The sequence below is a fragment of the Lipotes vexillifer genome, unplaced genomic scaffold (genome assembly GCF_000442215.2).
Source record: "Lipotes vexillifer unplaced genomic scaffold, Lipotes_vexillifer_v1.1 scaffold161, whole genome shotgun sequence".
Taxonomy (NCBI): Eukaryota; Metazoa; Chordata; class Mammalia; order Artiodactyla; family Lipotidae; genus Lipotes; species Lipotes vexillifer.
Window position 1 is genome coordinate 1,325,131 of NW_006779016.1, and position 25,655 is coordinate 1,350,785.

General features: G+C 38.9%; 1 protein-coding gene across 4 annotated transcripts in view; it reads left to right on the forward strand.

The window, feature by feature from the left end:
- The window catches only part of CDK14 (cyclin dependent kinase 14), a 593,024-nt gene that overhangs the window by 241,896 nt on the left and 325,473 nt on the right, over positions 1-25,655 (forward strand). For all 4 annotated transcript variants that reach the window (XM_007452057.1, XM_007452058.1, XM_007452056.1 and 1 more), the window contains one exon: positions 19,575-19,669. In XM_007452057.1, coding sequence (XP_007452119.1) covers positions 19,575-19,669 — 95 coding nt within the window. The remainder of the gene's footprint in view (positions 1-19,574; positions 19,670-25,655) is intronic.

The following is a 25,655-nucleotide window of genomic DNA, read 5'->3' on the forward strand; positions in this document are numbered from 1 at the left end:
TTTATATTTAGCATCTTTATTGGAGTATAATTGCTTTACAATGGTGTGTTAGTTTCTGCTTTATAACAAAGTGAATCAGTTATACATATACATATGTCCGCATATCTCTTCCCTCTTGCGTCTCCCTCCCTCCCACCCTCCCTATCCCACCGCTCTAGGTGGTCACAAAGCACCGAGCTAATCTCCCTGTGCTATGCGGCTGCTTCCCACTAGGTATCTATTTTACGTTTGGTAGTGTATATATGTCCATGCCACTCTCTCACTTTGTCCCAGCTTACCCTTCCCCCTCCCCATATCCTCAAGTTGGTTCTCTAGTAGGTCTGCATCTTTATTCCCGTCTTGTCCCTAGGTTCTGCTGACCATTTTCTTTTCTTTTTTTTTTTTTGATTCCATATATATGTGTTAGCATATGGTATTTGTTTTTCTTTTTCTGACTGACTTCACTGTATGACAGACTCTAGGTCCATCCACCTCACTACAAATAACTCAATTTCGTTTCTTTTTATGGCCGAGTAGTATTCCATTGTATATATGTGCCACATCTTCTTTATCCATTCATCTGTCAGGGGACACTTAGGTTGCTTCCATGTCCTGGCTATTGTAAATAGAGCTGCAATGAACATTCTGCTACATGCCTCTTTTTGAATTATGGTTTTCTCAGGGTATGTGCCCAGTAGTGGGATTGCTGGGTGGTATGGTAGTTCTATTTTTAGGCTTCTAAGGAACCTCCATACTGTTCTCCAGTGGCTGTATCAATTTACATTCCCACCAACAGTGCAAGACGGCTCCCTTTTTTCCACACCCTCTCCAGCATTTACTGTTTGTAGATTTTTTGATGATGGCCATTCTGACTGGTGTGAGATGGTCTCTCATTGTAGTTTTGATTTGCATTTATCTAATGATTAATGATATTGAGCATTCTTTCATGTCTTTGTTGGCAATCTGTATATCTTCTTTGGAGAAATGTCTATTTAGGTCTTCTGCCCATTTTTGGATTGGGTTGTTTTTTTGATATTGAGCTGCATGAGTTGCTTGTATGTTTTGGAAATTAATCCTTTGTCAGTTGCTTCATTTGCAAATATTTTCTCTCATTCTGAGGGTTGTCTTTTCATCTTGTTTATGGTTTCCTTTGCTGTGCAAAAGCTTTTAACTTTCATTAGGTCACATTTGTTTATTTTTGTTTTTATTTCCTTTTCTCTAGGAGGTGGGTCAAAAAGGGTCTTGTTGTGATTGATGTCATAGAGTGTTCTGCCTATGTTTTCCTCTAAGAGTTTGATGGTCTCTGGCCTTACATTTAGGTCTTTAATCCATTTTGAGTTTATTTTTGTGTATGGTGTTAGGGAGTGTTCTGATTTCATTCTTTTACATGTAGCTGTCCAGTTTTCCCAGCACCACTTATGGAAGAGGCTGTCTTTTGTCCACTGTAGATTCTTGCCTCCTTTATCAAACATAAGGTGACCATATGTGCATGGCTTTATCTCTGGGCTTTGTATCCTGTTCCATTGATCTATATTTCTGTTTTTTTGCTAGTACAATACTGTCTTGATTACTTTAGCTTTGTAGCATAGTCTGAAGTCAGCCTGATTCCTCCAGCTCTGTTTTTCTTTTTCAAGATTGCTTTGGCTCTTCGAGGTCTTTTGTGTTTCCATACAAGTTGTGAAATTTTTTGTTCTAGTTCTGTGAAAAATGGCAGTGGTAGTTGGATAGGGATTGCATTGAATCTGTAGATTGCTTTGGGTAGTAGAGTCATTTTCACAATGTGGCTTCTTCCAATCCAAGAACATGGTCTATCTCTCCATCTGTCTGTATCATCTTTAATTTCTTTCATCTGTGTCTTATAGTTTTCTGCATACAGTCTTTTGTCCCCTTAGGTAGGTTTATTCCTAGATATTTTATTCTTTTTGTTGCAGTGGTAAACAGGAGTGTTTCACTTTCAGGTTTTTAATCATTAGTCTATAGGAATGCAAGAGATTTCTGTGCATTAATTTTTTATCTTGCTACTTTACCAAATTCATTGATTAGCTCTAGTAGTTTTCTGGTAGCATCTTTAGGATTCTCTATGTAGAGTATCATGTCATCTGCAAACAGTGACAGCTTTACTTCTTCTTTTCCGATTTGGATTCCTTTTATTTCTTTTTCTTCTCTGATTGCTGTGGCTAAAACTTCCAAAACTATGTTGAATAATAGTAGTGAGAGTTGGCAACCTTTTCTTATTCCTGATCTTAGTGTAAATGGTTTCAGTTTTTCACCATTGAGGATGATGTTGGCTGTGGGTTTGTCATATATGGCCTTTATTATGTTGAGGAAGGTTCCCTCTATGTCTACTTTCTGGAGGGTTTTTATCATAAATGTGTGTTGAATTTTGTAGAAAGCGTTCTCTGCATCTATTGAGGTGATCATATGGTTTTTCTCCTTCAATTTGTTAATATGGTATATCACGTTGATTGATTTGTGTATGTTGAAGAATCCTTGCATTCCTGGGATAAACCCCACTTGATCATAGTGTATGATCCTTTTAATGTGCTGTTGGATCTGCTTGCTAGATCCTTTGTTGAGGATTTTTGCATCAATGTTCATCAGTGATATTGGCCTGTAGTTTTCTTTCTTTGTGACATCTTTGTCTGATTTTGGTATCAAAGTGATGGTGGTGTCGTAGAATGAGTTTGGGAGTGTTCCTCCCTCTGCTGTATTTTGGAAGAGTTTGAGAAGGACAGGTGTTAGCTCTTCTCTAAATGTTTGATAGAATTCGCCTCTGAAGCCAACTGGTCCTGGGCTTTTGTTAGCTGGAAGATTTTTAATAACAGTTTCAATTTCAGTGCTTGTGATTGGTCTGTTCATATTTTCTGTTTCTTCCTGGTTCAGTCTCGGAAGGTTGTACATTTCTAAGAATTTGTCCATTTCTTCCAGGTTGTCCATTTCATTGGCATATAGTTGCTTGTAGTAATCTCTCATGATCCTTTGTATTTCTGCAGTGTCAGTTGTTACTTTTCCTTTTTCATTTCTAATTCTATTGATTTGAGTCTTCTCCCTTATTTTCTTGATGAGTCTGGCTAATGGTTTACCAATTTTGTTTATCTTCTCAAAGAACCAGCTTTTGGTTTTATTGATCTTTGCTATCATTTCCTTCATTTCTTTTTCATTTATTTCTGATGTGATCTTTATGATTTCTTTCCTTCTGCTAACTTTGGGGTTTTTTTGTTCTTCTTTCTCTAATTGCTATAGGTGTAAGTTTAGGTTGTTTATTTGAGATGTTTCTTGTTTCTTAAGGTAGGCTTGTATAGCTATAAACTTCCCTCTTAGAACTGCTTTTGCTGCCTCCCATAGGTTTTGGATCGTTGTGTTTTCATTGACATTTGTTTCTAGGTATTTTTGGATTTCCTCTTTGATTTCTTCAGTGATCTCTTGGTTATTAAGTGTGTTGTTTAGCCTCCGTGTGTTTGTATTTCTTACAGATTTTTTCCTGTAATTGATATCTAGTCTCATAGCGTTGTGGTCAGAAAAGATACTTGATATGATTTCAATTTTCTTAAATTTACCAAGGCTTGATTTGTGACCCTGGAGAATGTTCCATGAGCACTTGAGAAAAATGTGTATTCTGTTGTTTTTGGATGAAATGTCTTATAAATATCAATTAAGTCCATCTTGTTTAATGCATCATTTAAAGCTTGTGTTTCCTTATTTATTTTCATTTTGGATGCTCTGTTCATTGGTGAAAGTGGGGTGTTATAGTCCCCTACTATGATTGTGTTACTGTCGATTTCCCATTTTATGGCTGTTAGCATTTGCCTTATGTATTGAGGTGCTCCTATGTTCGGGGCATAAATATTTACTACTGTTATATCTTCTTCTTGAATTGACCCCTTGATCATTATGTAGTGTCCTTCTTTGTCTCTTGTAATAGTCTTTGTTTTAAAGTCTAATTTGTCTGATATGAAAATTGCTACTCCAGCTTTCTTTTGATTTCCATTTGCATGGAATATCTGTTTCCAACCTCTCACTTTCAGTCTGTATGTGTCCCTAGGTCTGAAGTGGGTCTCTTGTGGACAGTATATATATGGGTCTTGTTTTTGTATATATTCAGCCAGTGTATGTCTTTTGGTTGGAGCATTTAATCCATTTACATTTAAGGTACCTATTGATGTATATGTTCCTATTAACATTTTCTTATTGTTTGGGATTTATTATTGTAGGTCTTTTCCTTCTCTTGTTTTTCCTGCCTAGTGAAGTTCCTTTAGTATTTGTTGTAAAGCTGGTTGTGTGGTGCTGAATTCTGTTAGCTTTTGCTTGTCTGTAAAGCTTTTAATTTCTCTGTCAAATCTGAATGAGATCCTTGCTGGGTAGAGTAATCTTGGTTGTAAGTTTTTCTCTTTCATCACTTAAAATATATCCTGCCACTCCCTTCTAGCTTGCAGAGTTTCTGCTGAAAGATCAGCTGTTAACCTTATGGGGATTCCCTTATGTGATTCTTGTTGTTTTTCCCTTGCTGCTTTTAATATTTGTTCTTTGTATTTAATTTTTGATTGTTTGATTAATATGTATCTTGGCATGTTTCTCCTTGGATTTATCCTGTATGGGACTCTCTGTGCTTCCTGGACTTGATTAACTATCTCCTTTCCCATGTTAGGGAAGTTTTCAACTATAATCTCTTCAAATATTTTGTCAGTCCCTTTATTTTTCTCTTCTTCTTCTGGGACCCCTATAATTCTAATGTTGGTGCATTTAATATTGTCCCAGAGGTCTCTGAAACTGTCCTCAATTCTTTTCATTCTTTTTTCTTTCTTCTGCTCTGCAGTAGTTATTTCCACTCTTTTATCTTCCAGGTCACTTTTCCGTTCTTCTGCCTCAGTTATTCTGCTCTTGATCCCTTCTAGAGAATTTTTAATCTCACTTATTGTGTTGTTCATCTCTGTTTGTTTGCTCTTTAGTTCTTCTAAGTCCTTGTTAAACGTTTTTTGTATTTTCTCCATTCTATTTCCAGGATTTTGGATCATCTTTAGTATAATTATTCTGAATTCTTTCTCAGGTAGACTGCCTATTTCCTCTTCATTTGTTAGGTCTGGTGGGTTTTTATCTTGCTCCTTCATCTGCTGTGTGTTTTTCTGTCTTCTCATTTTGCTTAACTTACTGTGTTTGTGGTCTCTTTTTCGCAGGCTGCAGGTTCGTAGTTTTCATTGTTTTTGGTGTCTGTCCCCAGTGGCTAAGGTTGGTTCATTGGGTTGTGTAGGCTTCCTGGTGGAGGGGACTAGTGCCTGTGTTCTGGTGGGTGAGTCTGGATCTTGTCTTTCTGGTGGGCAGGTCCACGTCTGGTGGTGTGTTTTGGGGTGTCTGTGGACTTATGATTTTGGGCAGCCTCTGTGTCAATGAATGGGGTTGTGTTCATGTCTTGCTAGTTGTTTGGCATAGGGTGTCGTGCACTGTAGCTTACTGGTCGTTGAGTGAATCTGGGTCTTGGCGTTGAGGTGGAGATCTCTGGGAGATTGTCGCCGTTAGATATTACATGGAGCTTGGAGGTCTGTTGTGGACCAGTGTCCTGAACTTGGCTCTCCCACCTCACTTCCACAGCCCTGACACCTGGCTGGAGCACCAAGAGCCTGTCCTTCACACGGCTCGTAATAAAAGGGAGAAAAACAAGAAAGAAAGAAGAAAATAAAATAAAATAAAATTAAAGTAAAATAAATTAAAGTTATTAAAATAAAAAATAATTAAGAAAAAAAATTTTTAAGTAATAAAACAAAATAAAACAAAAACGGATAGACAGACCCCTAGGACAAATGGCAAAAGCAAATCTATACAGACAAAATCACACACAGAAACATACACATACACACAGAAAGGGAAAAAGGGGAAAAAATATATATATATATATCGTTGCTCCCAAAGTCCACCCCCTCAATTTGGGATGATTCCTTGTTTATTCAGGTATTCCACAGATGCAGGGTACATCAAGTTGATTGTGGAGATTTAATCTGCTGCTCCTGAGGCTGCTGGGAGAGATTTCCCTTTCTCTTCTTTGTTCTCACAGCTCCTGGGGTTCAGGTTTGGATCTGGACCCGCCTCTGCGTGTAGGTCGCCTGAGGGCGTCCGTTCTTTGCTCAGACAGGCCAGGGTTAAAGGACTCTGGCTCACTCAGGCCCGGGGGGAGGTAGGGGTATGGATGCGGGGCTAGCCTGCGGCGGCAGAGGCCAGCATGACGTTGCACCAGTCTGAGGCACGCCGTGTGCTCTCCTGGGGAAGTTGTCCCTGGATCACGGAACCCTGGCAGTGGCGGGCTGCACAGGCTCCCGGGAAAGGATGTGTGGATAGTAACCTGTGCTCGCACACAGGCTTCTTGGTGGCGGCAGCGGCAGCGTTAGCGTCTCATGCTTGTCTCTGGGATCCGCGCTTTTAGCCGCGGCTCGCGCCTGTCTCTGGAGCTCCTTTCAGCGGCGCTGTTAATCTCCTCTCCTCGCGCACCAGGAAACAAAGAGGCAAGAAAAAGTGTCTTAACTCTTCGGCAGGTCCAGACTTTTCCCTGGACTCCCTCCCGGCTGGCCGTGGTGCACTAACCCCCTGCAGGCTGTGGTCACACCGCCAACTCCAGTCCTCTCCCTGCGCTCTGACTGAAGCCCGAGCCTCAGCTCCCAGACCCGCCCGCCCCGGCGGGCGAGCACACAAGCCTCTCGGGCTGGTGAGCGCCGGTCGGCCCCGATCCTCTGTGCGGGAATCTCCCCGCTTTGCCCTCCGCACCCCCGTTGCTGCGCTCTCCTCCGCGGCTCCGCAGCTCCCCGCTCCGCCTCCCGCAGTCTCTGCCCGCGAAGGGGCTTCCTAGTGTGTGGAAACCTTTCCTCCTTCATAGCTCCCTCCCACTGGTGAAGGGCCCGTCCCTATTCCTTTGTCTCTGTTTTTTCTTTTTTCTTTTGCCCTACCCAGGTACGTGGGGAGTTTCTTGCCTTTTGGGAGGTCTGAGGTCTTCTGCCAGCGTTCAGTAGGTGTTCTGTAGGAGTTGTTCCACGTGTAGATGTATTTCTGATGTATCTGTGGGGAGGAAGGTGATCTCCGCGTCTTACTCTTCCACCATCTTGAAGCTCCCTGTCATGAGAAATATTTTAACTTTTGATAGATTTTGACCAATCTCCTTTCCCACCCCTATAACATCTGACCTCAAAGAGTATGAGTGTGTTTCCTTACAGCTTTGTCAATATGAAATATTATTTGGATTAATTTGCTCTGAGATTCATGCTTTAGGTTCCCTCCCTGATAATTGCCCCCCTCCCCATTCAGTCCTTTTGTTTGTGCGTTGTGGGTGGGGGCCATCAGGCCATTTTGAGCATTGCCTGTAGTTCTGGCAGACGTTAATCTCTGCAGTTTTATGGTTAGAAGCCTGGCATAATGGTTTTGGAATCAGAGATCTGGCTCTTGGCCCAGCTTGGTACCTTGAATAAGTCCATTTTGTTTCTTTATTTCTCATTTTCCTAGGATATAAATATCAGACGTTTAATGCCTACCTGACATTTTTATCAGTCTCTGAGAATGAATTGGAGAAATGGGGGCTAGAGAGGGGAAGTGATGTACCAAATTGTATGGCTTTTGACAGTCTCTCTGGGCCACAAAGTTTTACCTGAAAAAAGTGCATCAGTTGGACTAAATGTCCTCCAGAGTCTGTTTAGATCTTTCAGTCAATGAATCTATGTTTGAAACGATGTGAAAAGAAAGTCCTGTGCTGGTAACCTTAACGGGTCCCTATTCCACGTAGTGGGTCCCGTTGGAGCTTTGAGATGAACAATTTGAAATGGATATAATTTCATTTCAGTCTATTCTTCTTCAGTAGTAATTATGATTTTCCTGTAGTAACAACTTCTTGTTCTCCTTCTAGTCCCCTTTCTTACTCTGTTGGTTTGTGGGACTCATAAAACCCTCTTTGAATCGACTGCTTCCAGTTTCCTCATAATTGTACTTTAGCTCATGCAATCAAAGTGATGTTGTATTTTTACTCACAAAATATTAATTCAGAGATCACAAATGTAGAGGCTCATCAAATAACAGGCTGAAAGAGCCTCAATCACTTTTGGGGAAAAAGGAGGATGGGGAACCATAATAGTGATGTCTTGTGTAAGGGGCCAGTTGTGTAGCTCCAGACACAGAACATTTACCCACATCTGTTATTTCTGAAGAGCCAAAGTTGTGCATTTTATATGAAATCCTCCGATTTTTAAATACTTCATAAATATCTAAGACATTGCACAGACCAAACAAACCAAGTCCGTGGGTTGGATTTGACTCTGCTGTAAACCCACGTATGGTTAAGAACATCTTCTTCCTTTTCTCATTGCTACCACCTTATTGTTTATGAACTTATCTCGTGCTGGGTAAAAGTGTTAGGATGTAATTTTAGTTTCTAATATGAGTTTTTAGAAATAAATTACAGTTTCAAACACATCTTGTACCATCTTTCCATAATCTGAAATATGAGTGGAAATAAATAACATAATGCCTTTTTACGTATAGCATTGTATATAGCATTTTGCCTACTTATGAAGGGAAAACTCCTAATAACACCCTGTAAGAGGTTTCTTTGCTTCTTTTTAAAGTCAGTGAAATATATAGCCTCAGTGTGTTTGTCAGTTATTACAAAACTGAGAGTGGATTTATTTTGATCAACATATCCAGGCTAAACTAAACACATTATAAAAAGATAACCAATCCATAGCAGAGTGCAATCCTAAGAACTTGTGTTGCTGGCGGCGATTTATGGAAGATCATTTAAGGATTTTATTTTTCTTGTTCATGCATACATTATTCAAGCTGCACTTAATAGGCATCTTGTATAAACTCAGCACTGCATTGAGTGCTGTGAGCACAGCAGGAGTGAGAGCAAATCATATTGTGAGTGGGGGTTACAGACAGGTGGAGGTAGGTCATCAGGTAATTATAACACTGGGACAGGATAACTCAAGGTGCTCGGGGACTGATAGAAAACACGTCTAACTTGAGCTTGGGGTCAGCAGAGACTTCCAAAGGAAATGATAGCTAAGTTAAGATCTGAAGAGATGGTAGGGATGTCTGAGGCTCAGAGGCTATGGGGGAGGGAGCAGAAGAGCCAACATCCCAGAGGTCTGAGAGGAAGTGGTGAATTGGAGATCTCTAAGACGCGCTGTATCGTTGGAGTTCACAGTGTGGAGGGCGTTGGAGCAGCTGGGGGCGTGGAGAGCTCCATCAAGAGCCCTATTGTGCAGGTCCTTGGCAGTCCTGTTAAGGAACCGTTGAAAGATGTCAAGAAGAGAAGTGACTTGATCAGATAAAGGCGATTTTAAAAAGCCAATTTGAACAGCAGTTCTCCCCCAGCTTTCTTCTTTACTTATTACTCTCTTTTGAAACCTCTTTAGTCCAGGTGGTGTTGCTACAAGTGAAGAGTTGTGCAGATATGTCTGTCATATCTGATGTTCTTCTCGTCTTCTTAGCTTCAGGTTTTTCTGCCCCCAACACCTGGAAAGATACAAAGATAAAGGGAAACCACAATCACAGCAAAACACTAGGAATGAAGAGGAGAAAACCAAGACAATGAGAGTGGATAATGCTTACTTTGACAGAAACAGAATTCTCCTGTATCAGGAGTCAGAGGGCCAGGGTCTGAATCCTTTGACCACACTTCTGTGTATTATTATAGTTTCCTCAATTGTCAAATGAAGGGTTGGATTTAGATGCTCTTGAAGATGACACTCACTTTGAAATTCTATGAGGGCTGTTTGAATTGTGCGTGATGATTCAGTCACCCTGTATTAAGTCAAACAGAGATGTCTTTAATACACTTAGATTTTATATATATGTGTATGTATGCGCTTGTGTATGATGTATATGAAACAAGATGAAGTTTTATTAAAAAGGGAAATATGGGTCAAAGGAGGTAGAATACATTTGAGAAAATGGCAGTCACGCTAATCATGGGTGGATGTTCTCCATCGTCCTCAGGAGTTGCCTTCATGTATGGAAAGGCAGGTTGTATGAGCGGGAGCTATTGTTGGTACCAGTCACAAGTGTACACCTTGAAGAGGCGCTAAAAAAAACCCTCCGCAGTCACAACATTTGAGGCTCAAATGTTGAGTCTACCTTGATAAATGCAGGGCCAAATTATCCCTTCCCCGAGTTCCTCTGGCTGGTGGTGGTGGAGACAGAGATACAAATTTCCTAGAACATTTGACACCATGGTACTAGTTTTCTTTCCCTTTGTCATTTTCTTGCATGGCTTTTTTTTTTTTTTTTAACTATAGTGACAGTCTGAAGTTACCTTGCTAATTTAGAAACATAAAATATATCATGTACAACTTACTTGTCTTTTACTTGACTCGTATAGTTATCACAGTGGTTAGTGTTTTCTCTTAAGCAACTGTGATACATTGCGTGAAATCTAGTACTTCTAAGATGTTCCCAGTTTCTGACAAGTAGTGACTTTAAAAAGATGAGACTCTAATAAAAATTTTAAAAGTTCTATTTTTGTACTGAAGTGACTTCCCTAGTGTAGAAGAGACTTAGAAAGTTATTATTTTCAGAAAAGTTTGGGAACTGCTCCCCAAACTCATTAAATACCATTTTGCATAAACAGTTTTATTATCATCATCATAGGATTCTGAATACTGAACACTTAAGATGTCACTCTATCTTTTATAGGTATGTTTGTTTTCCTGTCTTGTTTTCACGTATTTCCAAATATAGAAAAGTCTCCTTCAAATGCTGCCATAGCCGAGGTTATATGAAACAAGAGAGCAGTGAGAGCTCTCAGAGATGGCGTTTGCCAGTCCTGCCTCCATGCAGTTGGAAGGCAATTCCTGAATGAATCCTTAATTGCTTTTTTAAAGTACCTTGTAAAACTCCTGAACATGTACGTGGTGCTAGAGCCAGCCAAATGTTGTGTCATTAGCAGCTGAGCATCATCGGACGTTGAGCAGGAGGGAGCACTGGTGGGAGGGAAGCAATCTGGGACTCGTTGTGTTAGCGACCTTCCCAGAAGTGGCAGAGCTCACTTTGCTGAGTTGAACTTGGGTTCCCGCCTGGGCCACCATGGATCACAGGCCGCATGAAGGAATTCAAGGCTTCGTCCAGGCCTCGGGACAGCTGGCTCAGTTCTGTCCTGGGGAGGTAGAAGTGAAGGTGACGTGACTGCCTGAAGGTGAACTAATTCTGTGAGAAACATGGTGCTCTGGGGCTGTGCACTTTCCACTGAGTTATGCTCTCATTTGTCATTTTTATAGCTTTGACTTTTTATTCAGTCAAATGAAATGGTATTATGTTTGAAATTTCAAGTCAGGGGATATTCAAGGGTAGGAATTAACCCCAGCCAAGATTCATATTCATTTTTTAGTCTTTCACTTCTCTTCCTTCTTTGCTCATAATCTGTTTACAGTATCTCCAGACCTGCTGATTGTATCTGTTTATCAAAGCACTGGTTCTGAGGCAGTATGTATTGCAGACATTTTACATAAATCTTTACTCTTTCACAGATATTAGAAATTTTTGTGGGATTGAAAAGGTCTTATTACCATGACCTTAACATTTTATTCATGTTGCAAATATGAGCTCACAGTTTGGGGTTTTTTGAAATGCAGGAGAAAATCCGCACACATCAAAATACCATCAAATTTTCAGAATAAAGAATTCTGTCTTCTAGCCCAAGAGTTTATATTTTTCAGTGGAATCTATCTCACTGGCTGTGTGCATGTGCATGTGTGTGTGTGTGTGTGTGTGTGTGTGTGTGTGTGTGAGTGAGTGAGAGAGAGACACACACACACACACACAGAGACAGAGACAGACAGAAGTAGATACTAGGTAAATGAAATGATTGATTGAATGGTTGTTTCTATTGATTTGCTTGTGGAACAGTGAGTAAATTGCAGTGTAACTAAGTGCATAAACAGACACACACACTCACTCCGTAAGTATGTTACCCATTCCTATACAACAAAACCATAACATAACAGTGATTTTTAAACTTTAGAATACGTAAGGATTGAATAGAAAGCTTTGTGGAAATACAGCATGTAAGTTTCATGGGAACAAAAGTTTTGTCTGTGTTTCTCCTGTGCTTAGTGATTGGCACATAGTAGATATTAAGTATTTGTTGGATGATTCTTGGGCCCCACCCCCATTGATTTGGCTTTGGTAGGTTTGGGATAGGACCTGATGCATTGGCATTGATATCAGGCGCCTCAGTTGACTTTGATGTGGGTGGTTGAAGGACCACACTTTGAGAAGCACCTCGTGGTGGGCCTGTGACTGTGGCTGTGAGGTAGAGGGGGTGGAACCTCCTGTGTCTGCAAAATTGCCCTGCTCTGTGGAGGAGCCTGATAGTGACTGACTGGTGTCTCTCAAGGTCAGGCCCTTAGGCACTGGGACTTGCAGCCATGGCAAGGAATATATTTTCTGATTTTCAACTTATCTTATTTTTGTAAAAGAATATGGGCTTCCCTGGTGGTGCAGTGGTTGAGAATCTGCCTGCTAATGCAGGGGACACGGGTTCGAGCCCCGGTCCAGGAAGATCCCACATGCCGCAGAGCAACTAGGCCCTTGAGCCACAACTACTGAGCCTGGGTGTCTGGAGCCTGTGCTCTGCAACAAGAGAGGCTGCGATAGTGAGAGGCCCACGTGCCGCGATGAAGAGTGGCCCCCGCTCGCCACAACTAGAGAAAGCCCTCACACAGAAATGAAGACCCAACACAGCCAAAAATAAATAATTAATTAATTTTAAAAAGTAACAAATGTTCAAGTACAATTGGTGTCTTAAAAAAAAAAGAATACAATAATAGCTATTCACATAGTTTCATGTAAGGAGAGGTTGTTTAAGTCTAGTCAAACAGAGATAGCTATTATGATATAAATGTTTAGTCTGCTTCACCAGAAGACATAAGGGGCTTGGTGCCAAAACACATCACCTTTTTTTTTTTTAATTATTGCATACTTTGTAGTATTCTTACTGACTGTACATGCAACCCACTGTAACAAAGTGTAAAATAGTTCAAATAAAGTAAATTGCCTAACAGCTTTTCGACCTAGTTTTTACAGCCAGACAAAAAACAACTCTTGTGTTGTCAAGTCTTCCAGTAACCCTCGGCTCCTAAATGGTCTCTTTCCTGCCTAAAGACACTCCATGGAGCATAACTACCACTATCTCCAACCCTGTTGCTTGGCAAGATGTGTTTCTGCTGAAGTTATTAGTGAGATGTTTACATTTGAGAAGAACCACATCTCACATTCATGTACTACCTACATATGTGTGGATCTTTCCACTGGCAAATCGGAACAAGATTAGCTAGAGCATGGAAAGGCAGCTGGTGGCTCATTTACAGGTTCAACTGGGAGTAATTGGAGACAAAACTAGGAATCTTTTGCAATGAGTAAATTAATCTTAGTGCGGGGAAGTAACCATTTAGACAAGAAATGGTTTCAACATTTTTTTTTTTTTTTGCGGTACGCGGGCCTCTCATTGTTGTGGCCTCTCCGGTTGCAGAGCACAGGCTCCGGACGCGCAGGCTCAGCGGCCATGGCTCACAGGCCCAGCCGCTCCGTGGCATGTGGGATCTCCCCGGACCGGGGCACGAACCCGTGTCCCCTGCATCGGCAGGCGGACTCTCAACCACTGCGCCACCAGGGAAACCCCCAGTTTCAACATTTTTGATTAACGTGTGACATGACTGCAAATTAGAGGCTGACACAGGGCGTGTCACGTTCCAGAACAGGAAAATAGACCCTTATAATGCAAGGATTTGCACCAATACCTTCATGAAGAGGAATTAGTGGTGAAGGATCACACTGTAGTTATAATGATTCATTATTGTAGCTGCACATTAATTGTGTAGTTAAACATCAGTGTACCTTTTATAGTATTATTTCAGTTCTCTTTCGCCAATCCACTCTAATAAAAAACTTTTCCAGGTATCTCTTTTATTATAAAAGGAATATATCTTTATCATAAACAATTCAAATGATATAGAAAGGTACTCATACAAAATTAAATTGTTTCTATATCCCTCCCCTCATCTATAACCATAGTTTGATGAACAGATTCTTCCTTTTTTTTTTTCTTTCTATTCAGAGTCAATTCTTGGCTGATTAATTTGTTTGAATATTAACAGTGGGAAGAGTAACCATGCATCTGTGGAGAAGTTAAAATTGCTTTGAACCAGGTAAACTCTATTAGGTTGAACCACTCGAAATTGCTGTGTTAGTTAGGTCAAAGATGTCAAATATTGGCAGTTTCACGTGGTTAAGCTGTACTGTTAGAGGAACCTGTTCTTTGAGTGATTTAGCAAAAGCTGTCAGTGTGGTTCTGTGAGGCTGCAACATGGAAATAGCCCCCAGCTGACTGCTCTTTGCCAGTAAAGTGGTGGATGCACAGGGAGCGATGGCTGAACGGCTGGCTGAGGCTGTAATTCGAATACCACTTTTCAGGTCTGTGATGGGGAAATTAGGAGGGGAGCAGAGCAGGGGGGATATGCAGTGGGACTGAAGTTCTTTCCATCCTCAAATAGAAAACCTCAGCTACGGAGCAAATAAAAACAGTAGACTTTGTGGTGGATAGAAAACAAGTTATGTGATATGTATAAAGAATTCCTAACCTTTTGTATTATCTTTCCACATTTGGATAGCATGTGGTGAACAAAAACATGTCTCTAAATCCTTCATGTGGTTTTAGCTAAGTTAAGTTTATTCGACATCACATGTGTTTTAACCTTGTGTTTTGGATTAGCTGTGACCTCTTTCCCCATAACAAAGAGTTGACTCTTTTGTATGTATGTGTGTAAAAGTATAAAAAGTAAAAATGGAGTCAAAGATACAATTCCATTTTTTAACCTGATTCTCTTACCTTTTCATTTATTAGTTTATGGTTGTGTGTGTGTGTGTGTGTGTGTGTGTGTGTGTGTTTATCAGATCAGATCTCATTTAGGGGAAGGTCTAGAACTGTGTAGAACTACAGCATTTCTCCTAGTATGTAGCCACAGTGGGCAACATACCTTCTGGAACCATGCATAAGTTAACCTGGAGCTTCGCATTGGTTTTCAGGGCAGGCATGAGTGCCTTTCTCTGTCTAGATCACCTCCTCATCACAGACACAGTTAAACAAGCACTTTTGTCTTTCTCAGTGTATTTTGTTGTTGTTGTTCACCCTTGTTTTTCCCATTCAGAATATTTTCGCTATGAAAATATTCAGAATCCACTAGCAAGTAAGTGAGAAGTAGAACTTATTGAAATAAGTAAAAAGATAAATTTGGAGTTTGGTATTAACATATACACACTACTATATATTATATTGATAGATAAATAACAAGGACCTACTGTATAGCACAGGAAGCTATACTCAATATCTTGTAATAACTTATAATGGAAAAGAATATGAAAAAGAATGTATAGCACACACATATATGTATAACTGAATCACTTCACTGTACACTTGAAACTAACACAACATCGTAAATTAACTATACTTCAATTTAAAAAAGAAAGTATACTATTATTTCTAGTATAAAGTGAATTTCAGCAGCCTTAGAGCTATCTAGCTATGGGCTTCAAGGAAAGGTTTATGTCTGTTGTGGTTGTAGCTTGAAATACAGTTGGCTTCTTGGGTTTAATAGGTAGTAATCTTTGTCTTCTAGAAAAATCAAGTAGCAGCCCCTCAGCATCCCCTTTCACCCCACTGAAAAAGAAAACGTAAAAATGATGAGAGGATAACGTGAATGCACTAGTTCTTTCCAGAGGCTAAAGGGAGAGTGAGCAAGGATGGGTTGTGATTACTTGTGATCTCTCCTTTCCTAGTAGTAGGATGTCAAATAATGACCTAGAAGACGGTTGGAAATAGTAAAGAAGGGTTTTATTTTAATCATGATGAGATTAGCATTTAGAAGAAATTTAACTCTTCCACCTCAGAGTGGAAACCTAGGATGTTTATTCTGAAAGTGGGAGATCAAGGTTTCTATACGCCTTCAGACAGTGGGTGTCTGAATCCTGCTACTAAACTAAGGGAGCACTCCCTTTGTCCTCCTGTCTTACTGGGACTTTGTCAAAGGCAGTTATCTTTATGAGCAACAGTGTTTTTCTGTTTCTGTATTGTTTCGACATCACAGCCCCAGAATTATTGTTAGCATTTTTACCCTCACCCTTAATTACAAGTGTTTTATGTCATGTACGTTTGTACCTTTTCAAGCCTCACTGGTGAAATGAATTTAAAATGTTTGCCATATGTTTGCTTAAAACTTGTGGGGAAATGAAGCATGCTAGAATTACTAATGCCAGTGTTACAGGATTTGTTTTGTATGTAAACGATGAGAAAATAACGTGGTATATTTGAGATATTATTAGGATTACATGGAGTAGTATTTTGACAGTGCTTGTCTTGAAAAGGGAGACATACTGGCTCTAGGACTTGTAGGTGTTAATCACTGGACCGACTTGGCAGCCCAGGAGACTCACTTGCCTTGGTAACAGCAGGAGTGACAGTATATCGCACCTGGCTTGGAGCAGCGGCTGTTGCCTTGGCAGCCTCCAAGTTAGTCAGGTCTGTCACCTACCCTCATGTTGGTAGATATTGTGGTTGGTTTTCTGCCCTTCAATGTCATTTTTCTGCCATCAGCTTTGAAATTAGTGGCTTTAGCCTTTTCCAAATACAAATTTGTTATGTTAATCTCAAAAGAAAAAGTGCTTATTTTCAAATACAGTTCTTGGTAGTTATTTGACTTATAGTGTGGTTTTAGCAGTGTATGTAAATATAGTTAGAAATCTAAAATCTGTAATAATTGAGAGTTAATAGAACGAAATATGGAGGCTTTGAGTCTTCATGTAGAAATGGTCAAAAATGTAATGTAGGGCTTCCCTGGTGGCGCAGTGGTTGAGAGTCCGCCTGCCGATGCAGGGGATGCGGGTTCGTGCCCCGGTCCGGGAGGATCCCGCGTGCCGCGGAGCGGCTGGGCCCGTGAGGTGTGGCCGCTGAGCCTGCGCGTCAGGAGCCTGTGCTCCGCAACGGGAGAGGCCACAACAGTGAGAGGCCCACGTACCACAAAAAAAATAGTAAAAAATGACATGACTTTTTTGCTATAATATTGGTCACCATCAGGAAGATGTATTTTTTCCCCAGGATAAATAATGGCAGAGAATTGATTTTACTGAAATTGTAGATGGGATATTCAATGAATTGTAAGCTTCAGTACCTTTTTGGAGTTGTTGCTGATAAGTATCATCACTGAATTTGACAAACTGAAGGGATAACTTGAAAAATGAAATCAGACAGGATTACAAAAGATATTATATCTTTCCAAAACTTGCCTCACAAAGCTAGGTTCCTTTCATAAACATAATATTCATTAGGTCCTTGATTCATTTTACCTATATGCATATTCATGCACAGGCTAGGTGAGAAGTACTGTACCTGGCCATCACTTCCAAATACCCTGTTGTGGTTTGAAATCTTGATCTTTGAGGATGAGTCTGCCTCAGAAGACTAGCGTAGGTCCAAGTGTCCTTTTTAAAATTTGAGCACGTGTGCAGTTGGTTCCCCAACGGATTAATGATTAATGCCTGGAGATTAGCTGTGTAATAAAGCTTTACTTGTTTGAGGCCGATGGTTGAATAATGAAAATATAATTAAATATTTGAATAATTAAAAGAAGGAAGATTGTAAATTATTGGAATTAACAGTACTAAACTCTATCATACGTCTATGTAGTGGTTGCTTCTTCGAAGTTTGTGTGCTGTGATTTTATTGTTATTGTTATTTTTAGTAATTATTTTCTCATGAGTGCTAATTTACAAAGCTCAGATAAAATAAATTTGTAGATATTTTTACTATAAGGTTTTCAGTGTGTAAAACTAACTTGCCCACGGTAGATATATGTGAGGCGGAAGAGAGGGCCTCCCCATGATAGTTAGCTTAGACCTCTCTGGCTTTGGACGACACACTGATGCTGCTGATTCAGTTTCAGAGGAAACACACTTCTTGTTGTCTTCTGGTGTTGGAACCAGCCACACCAAGTATTCTCAGTCTGAATGGCCTTCTCTGGATCAATTAAGTGTTTGTTGAAGTTCATCTTTGGATTAAAGATATATTGTCCTGAAATAGGTTTGCCTGGTGAAGACAGTGGAAATTCATAGCAATAATAACTCTAAAAACAGGAGCTCACATTAATTGGGGTCATACGAGAATGTAACAGTCTACAGGCTTTGTCTCTGCCTTCTCTGGGGACTGCCCAGTATAGCCTCTTTGCATGATGATTCCATATCGAAAATGCCATTTTATTTCAGTAAAATATTAAACAATCTAGACTTGCTTTTTCTTTGAGTATGTTAAAACATAGATATATCTTTTTATTTTTTAAAATAGACTTTATTTTTTTAGAGCAGTTTTAAGGTTCACAGCAAAATGGAGTGGAAAGTACAGAGAGTTTTCATATACTCCCTTCCCTACCCTCCACCCCAATCCTCCCCTACTATCAACATGTGTCATCAGAGTGGTACATCTGTTACAAGCGATAAACCTACCTTGACACATGATTATCACCCAAAGTCCAGAGTTTACAGCAGGGTTCATGCTTTGTGTTATAAATCTCTTTTTAAAGAGGTGGTCTTGCAGTGTTATTATCAAGAGTTCGAGGTTTGTCCAGGGCCACCCGTGCTGTTAACTAGGTTCTCAATAAATATTTGATGAATAAATGAACAGTTACAAGTTCCTGACAGAACACACACACAAAAATATGTTTTGTGTTTCTTTTTTCTCTTCAGGTTGTATACCAAAAATCGAAGACACGGTGCTACTAAAATAATTAACAATGATAGAGGAAGCTTCTGTTCTTTGAGTATTCTACCTGAATGGCCATTGGTGTAGGCCAAAAGAAAAAAAATATAAAAAGATATATCATATGAACACTAATCAAAGTCAAGCTGGAGTGGCTATATTAATATCTGACAGAACACTTCAGAGTAAAGAAAATTACCGGGGACAAAGAGATGCATTATATATTGGTAAAAGGGGCCAATTCACAAAGAAAACACAACAATCTTAAATGTATATATAGTAAACTACAGAGCTTCAAAGCACACAAAGCAAAAACTGGCAGAACTCAAATAAGAAATTGACAAATTGCCAGTTGCAGTTGGGGATGTCAACGTCCCTCTCTCAGTCATTGATAGAACCACTATTCAGAAAATCAGCAAATATATACTGTAGAAGAATTCAGTGATACCATCAACCAACAGGCTCTAATCGACATTTATAGAACTCTCCATCCAATATCAGTAGAATATATATTTCATACATATGGAGATAAACCATATCCTAGGTAACAAAACAAACCTAAATTTGAAACATTTGAAATCAAACCAAGTATGTTCTCTGACCATATGGAATCTAACTAAAGATTAATAACAAATAACAGGTGAATTAATTGGAGGTAACTTAATCAAAATGAAAACCTTGTTCCTCTGCCCTTGATTCTGAATTGTTATTGGCTTGGAAAATGGGAGAATAGGTATATTTCATCTGATGATGTACCAAAATGATAATGAAACAAATCAGTTGCTTGTTACCCATGATAAATTGTCTCTTTGTCCACTTTATTTAACAGCTTCTCTGTTAAAAGGACTGAAACATGCTAACATAGTGCTGCTTCATGACATCATCCACACCAAGGAGACGCTGACACTTGTGTTTGAATATGTGGTAAGTAAAATGAGAATTCAGATTTTATAAATATGAATAAAATTCTTATAGTATTATCATAGAGTTTTGTCTTTAGTTAGCTATACTGAAGTGAGTATTTTATCTGAGTACACGAGACTTGTAATTTTGCATAATTTTGAATGATATGTATCTTAAAGAAAAATCCAGAAAAAATGTTCAGTTGAATTTTCATCAGATATATTGTCTATAACCTATTTGTTACTAGTATACACTGTAATTTTTAGGTTTATCAAATAGGATTAAACAACATGATGGTGATCACTCCATCAAGGAAGTTCACGGACAACAAAAATTTTTTTTCTTTGGATTTATAACTTGGTTTCTCAAAAGCATCCTTATTTGGATGACTTTTGTGGAGAAAAGCCTGATACTTACAATTTAGACTGCATAGTTTTTCCCCTCCGTTAGTATTTCAGCTATTAATTAAAACTTCCAATTTGCGTAGCACACAATGTAATGATCTTATTGTGTTGAGACTTGGACTTGAACTCATAATTAATCTTACTCCATTTCTCTTAGAAAAACATATGGTATTTGTGTAGCACCACTTCAGCATTTAACTGTGGAACCATGAAATGTAACCATGATAATTAACATCCCAATTTTCACAGATGGATCTGAGAACATGTAATTTACAAGATACAAATGACATTGGTAGAGACCTTTATTGAGAAGAATAGCTGTTGGTATTGTGAATGTATTAAGATCCCATTTTGTAATTACCACCCTACTTTTTAAAACATTTGAAATAGTGTCCATTTTCCCTTAAAAATATATAATAGAATGAATATTTACAACACTTTTATCTTGCTAATGTCTGCCTATGTCTGTTTGTCATTTGAAAATTGTTGTCTTATGAAGAAGCCATTCATCTTGTCTATTTACATATAAATGATAGATACATTTGAATAATATGGTAATGTGGCTACAAGGACAGCTAGAGCCAAGCAGTTGCATATATTACATGCTACCAAGAATGGATGCAGATTCACACATCAATGCAAATATAATTTCTTTTGTTTAACTGATGATATGGGGGTCAATAATGTATTCAGCTGATTTAGAATTGGAATTTTTGTTTCGTATTTTGTAGTATGTCTAGTTGCAATATTTCAGTTAAATCCAGATCTTTCTTAGTATACTTGACTACCTTTTCCACAAAACATTACAAAAGAGATTTCAAAAATATACTTGTTCCCTCCCCCGAAATTGGTTAATTAAATTGAGAGGAAGAAAAATTAGTTTGGCCCCTAAAATCAGTAACATTGATAGAGAAATGAACAAAAATAATGTGAAAACGTGTCTTTCAAATCTTAAAAGAAAATTAAATATATTTGTGAAGCTAAAAATGTGCATATCAGAGCAGATGTCGTTTGATCATTTTATATTCTGTGGAAGTTGCCACATAAAAGGAAAGAAATTCACTGTCCTGCAGTATTTGTCAACTGATTAAGACTGACTTTTAAAATGATTCTTCTTTTTGTGAGTGAAATTCCCCTTGGTCCCAGTTCTTCTGGAGACATCCCAGGTCCTCTTCAATAAACTACAAAATAGGGTGCATATATGCAGTACTCTGCGGGCATTTCATGCCTAACTTCTCTGGGGGAGCTAAGGCGTAGATTAACCTGTTCTCTTTTAGAGAACGAGGCACACTGTGTCATTCATGACTTACGATTGCCCTGCCTTGCCTCCTCTTCCTTTCTCCACTCCACCTTTATTTCTTTACTTTTCCAGTATTTCTTTGCCTTTCTCATCTCCGCCTTTCTTTGTCTTTTTCTATTTACTTCATCTCCTATCCTTTTGCTCTCTCTAGTGAAGTGCTTTTTGTTGCTACCTCTTAAGTTTGTTTGGCTTTTTTTTTTTTTCCCGCTATGCGGGCCTCTCACTGCTGTGGCCTCTCTCGGTGTGAAGCACAGGCTCCGGACGCGCAGGCTCAGCAGCCACGGTTCACGGGCCCAGCCGCTTCACGGCATGTGGGATCTTCCCGGACCGGGGCACGAACCCATGTCCCCTGCATTGGCAGGCAGACTCTCAACCACTGCGCCACCAGGGAAGCCCTTGTTTGGCTTATTTTAAGTAAAATGTACCAGTGAGTCTCTGAAATCAGAGTTGGGGAGGCGGGAGCAGGGGAGGTCTATGCTGTAGAAATTCCTTTCAGAGTCTTCCCAGTTAGAGTGGGGAAGGTGTAGACTCCCTGACAGTATTAACCTGCCTCTGTGGCTATTGCCCAGTAAAAAAATAACTTCCCTGAATATTTCCTAAAGTTTCTCTTTTCTTACACTGCTTTTTCATTGCTTGCCTTTTTTCCCCCCACATATGCCAATATCTCAAGGAAAATTAAGATTCTTACATACTTTAATGGATTAATTTAATCAGATTGTTTTCCTCACAGTATCTAGCAGAAATAAATTCTACTCTTTTCTTGCATGTTTCACAGCAGTGGGAAGGTGATAGAAGTTTCAAAGCATGACATGCCATGGGAATTAGAGCAGATCTAGTGGAGGGGCACAGGGTAGGAAACAGGAGGGCACTTGTGGATTTGAGATGATGAGTGAGGGATCAGAAAGGGAGCTGAAATAATGTTTAAGACAAGTATGACCACAAAACTAAAAACCAACAACTAAAATGTATTGAGTTTTATGCTGGGCACTGTGCTGGGGGTTTTGCATTCATTTTCACTTTTGATGTTCTCAACAGTCTTATGGATCTGTGACTGTCACCACCCTACAAAGGAGAAACCTAAGGATTTGGGAGATGAAATGCTTTTTAGGGTCTTGTGGCATGAAAGATAGACTCAGATTCATCTTACTTTGAATCCTAATTGCAATATTGTGTCTCCTGTTTATGTTCGGCTTTACTTAGGTTGAGCTTTTGGTCAGAAGGGGGAAAGGAAACTTTCTTTTTTCTTTACACAACCTTCCCTGTTCTGCACCTAAGATGCAACTGTATTTAAATCCTAAGTACAGTTAAACTGCTCTGTAGGTTGAATAAGTTTTGTGGACTGGTTGAAAACCCAGCCACTTAAAATTTTATTTTAATTATGAAATGTTTTAAGTTTCCATAAAGGAAACTTGTAAGATCGAGTGTTGCCCCATTTATTTCACTAGAATCTACTTAAATACACACACATACACACACACACACACACACACACATACACAGAATCTTGTTATTTAGCAAGCCCTAAAATCAGTATCAAACATTTTAATCTACAGTTTCCCAAACTTAATGATGATATTGCCATATTTAAAAATTGTTAATGTCAAAGTTATTTTCTAAAAAATGTTGATTTTGTAGTTCCATGTAATTAACAGCATATTTTTTGAGGGAGGGGACCGAGTATGTTAAACAGTATAGGAAAATTCATACCTCATACTCACGAAAACCCTAGATATGCAGGAAAAGTAACATAATTTAAGATTCATTAGGTACTATTGAATTTTTCCTTTGGACATTTGAATTTATTAAGTATTCAAGCATTTTTTGAGGTACCTATATAATTTGGGTTCCACAAGGTAAGAGATTCTTATTTATGATAGTGTACACACTGTATAAATATATTTCTGTTTTTTTGCTTTAAAAGAGAACTCTACGCCTGGCTGCTTTATATTATTGCCATGAATGACATTTTAGGTTACATAAAAGCCTTCTGGGGGCCAGAATAATGAAATAAGTGATGAGAAGTTATTGATGTGAAAGAATATTCGAGGAAATGACTTTGGAGGTCACTATTAAAGTGATTCAGTGTATAATAGGATATTGTTAGTGTAGGCTATCTCTTAAGTACTGGGTAAAACTCCTGAAACATCTGAAATTTAGTTTCTTACACACTTTCAAAATGTGTAGATATAGTGATCTGCAAGCTGCAAGGCTGACACACAGTGGGAAGTGTGCCCGCAAGCTGCTCATGGCTCGTTGGTGTAACCTGCGGGCCCTCGTGATGGGTGCTCTTTTGGGTACTTCCTTTCTCCAGTTGTTGTCAAATGTGAAGGAGTATCTTTATCCAAGCAGTGGCTCCATTAGCTTGAAAAGGTATGTGGTTTCATAATGGTCTAAAATATTATTATAGCCATCTTTTTTTCCTGCCTGGGTTTGAGACATGGAAGAGAAATATAAAAAATGTGAAAATGCTAGCAAAACTTTTTTCTACATAAACAAAAAGTTAAGCAATTTAGTTTTTATTTTTTGCCAAAGACAAATAAGTGCCACATTACCCTGCTTAACACCATGTTGAAAAATCTAAAACAGATTCTGTAAGTGGAAATAAGAATATTAATAGTAAACATGATTATGTAAATATATATTACCATTAGTTAAAGTGCATAACCATTCTGTTTTAAATTGCATGAGAGCAAAGTGTGTGTAGCAGCATTTTTCATTACATATTTAATAATATATTACATTTTTCATTACATATTTAAATATGTAATTTCATTACATATTTAATAACATATCAATATAAGAAGAAATGCAACAAACTTATAACTGATCATGATTATTTGGAGCAATAATTTTATTTCTTCTACTGTGAAATATTCCAAGCTAATGTACACCGTTACGTAATACAAAAATCTATATTCCACATGAAAAAAAACTGTCACCAAAAGTCATATGAAGGGATTTATGAATCACCAAAAATCACATAAGGTATTTTTCTTCTTTTTTTTCACATAATATGTTTTTATAGTGTTTTACAGTCTACAAAGCACTCTCTCATAAATGCTATTCCATTAGATTCCATCTTTAGCCCTATGAAGTATATAAGGCAAGTGTTTTTGTTATCCAGTTTTTTTATACTCGATGAGGAAGAAGAATGCTTAGAGAAATTAAGATTTACTAAATCACTTGGTTAAGTTAAAAGGGTAAAGATAAGACTTTAGTCCAAGTCTGCTGTGCCTAAAATTCCTCATTACTCCATTTCACTCTGCAGTCTGCTGGTGTTAACCATCTTCGTAGTTTTATTTGATGGCCTGAGGTATGTGTGATGCTGGATATGGGACAGGCAGCTGAAAGTTATGTTCTGTCTTTTCACCGTGCCACACAATTTACCTAATTATTTGGTTTCTATGCCTCATACATTTTGATTTCTAAATCTACGAAGAATGCTTTAATTTGCATGATTTTATACCACATCTGTTCTCAAAAACTGTAGCTCTCCATCAGTATTCTGGTTTCCAGAGTAAAGTATCCTGAGGCAATTGAAAAGTTTTCTGCTTTCCTATGAGATATGATATATGTGCACACGTGCATGCACGTACAACTTTAAATGACAGTGGTCAGGGAAGGCCTCGCTTAGAAGGTGAGAGCTATTTAGGTAACAATCTGAGGGAGGTGTAGGAGGAAGACCTATATTCAAGGCAAGAACATTCCAGATAGAAGACTTATGTGAGGAGCAGTGGGGCTCCTGTGCTGGAATGGAGCAGGCAAGCAGGACAGGAGGAGGAGACAAAATCCAAGACACAATGGGGTCCAGATTGTGTCGGTCCTTGTAAAGTTTTATTTTGATGAACTTTTTTTTTTTGCTCAGAATGAGATGGGAAACCACTAAAGGATGCTGAACAGAGAAATGATCTGATCTGGCTTATATTTTAATTGAATCTCTCTGGCTGCTTTCTCAAGAATAGATTGAAGATGGGCAAGTTCTGAAACAGAGAGACCAGTTAGGAGGCTGTCCCAGCTGTCTAAGCGTGGGATGATGTCAGCAGTGGAGGTTGTGAGAAGTGGTTGGATTCTAGATGTATTTCTAAGGTTGAGCTGATAGCATTTGATGTGGCATTTGAGAAATGAAGAAGAGTCAGGGATGATCCCAAGTTGTTTTGGCTGAAACAACTATAACAGTGGAGCTGTGAGGAGAGATGAGGCAGACTGCAGGAAGATGCAACTCAGCCTCGAAGGGGTTAACTTTGAGATGCCTATTATATATGCAAGTGAAGATGTCACAAGGCAGTTAGACATATGGGTCTGG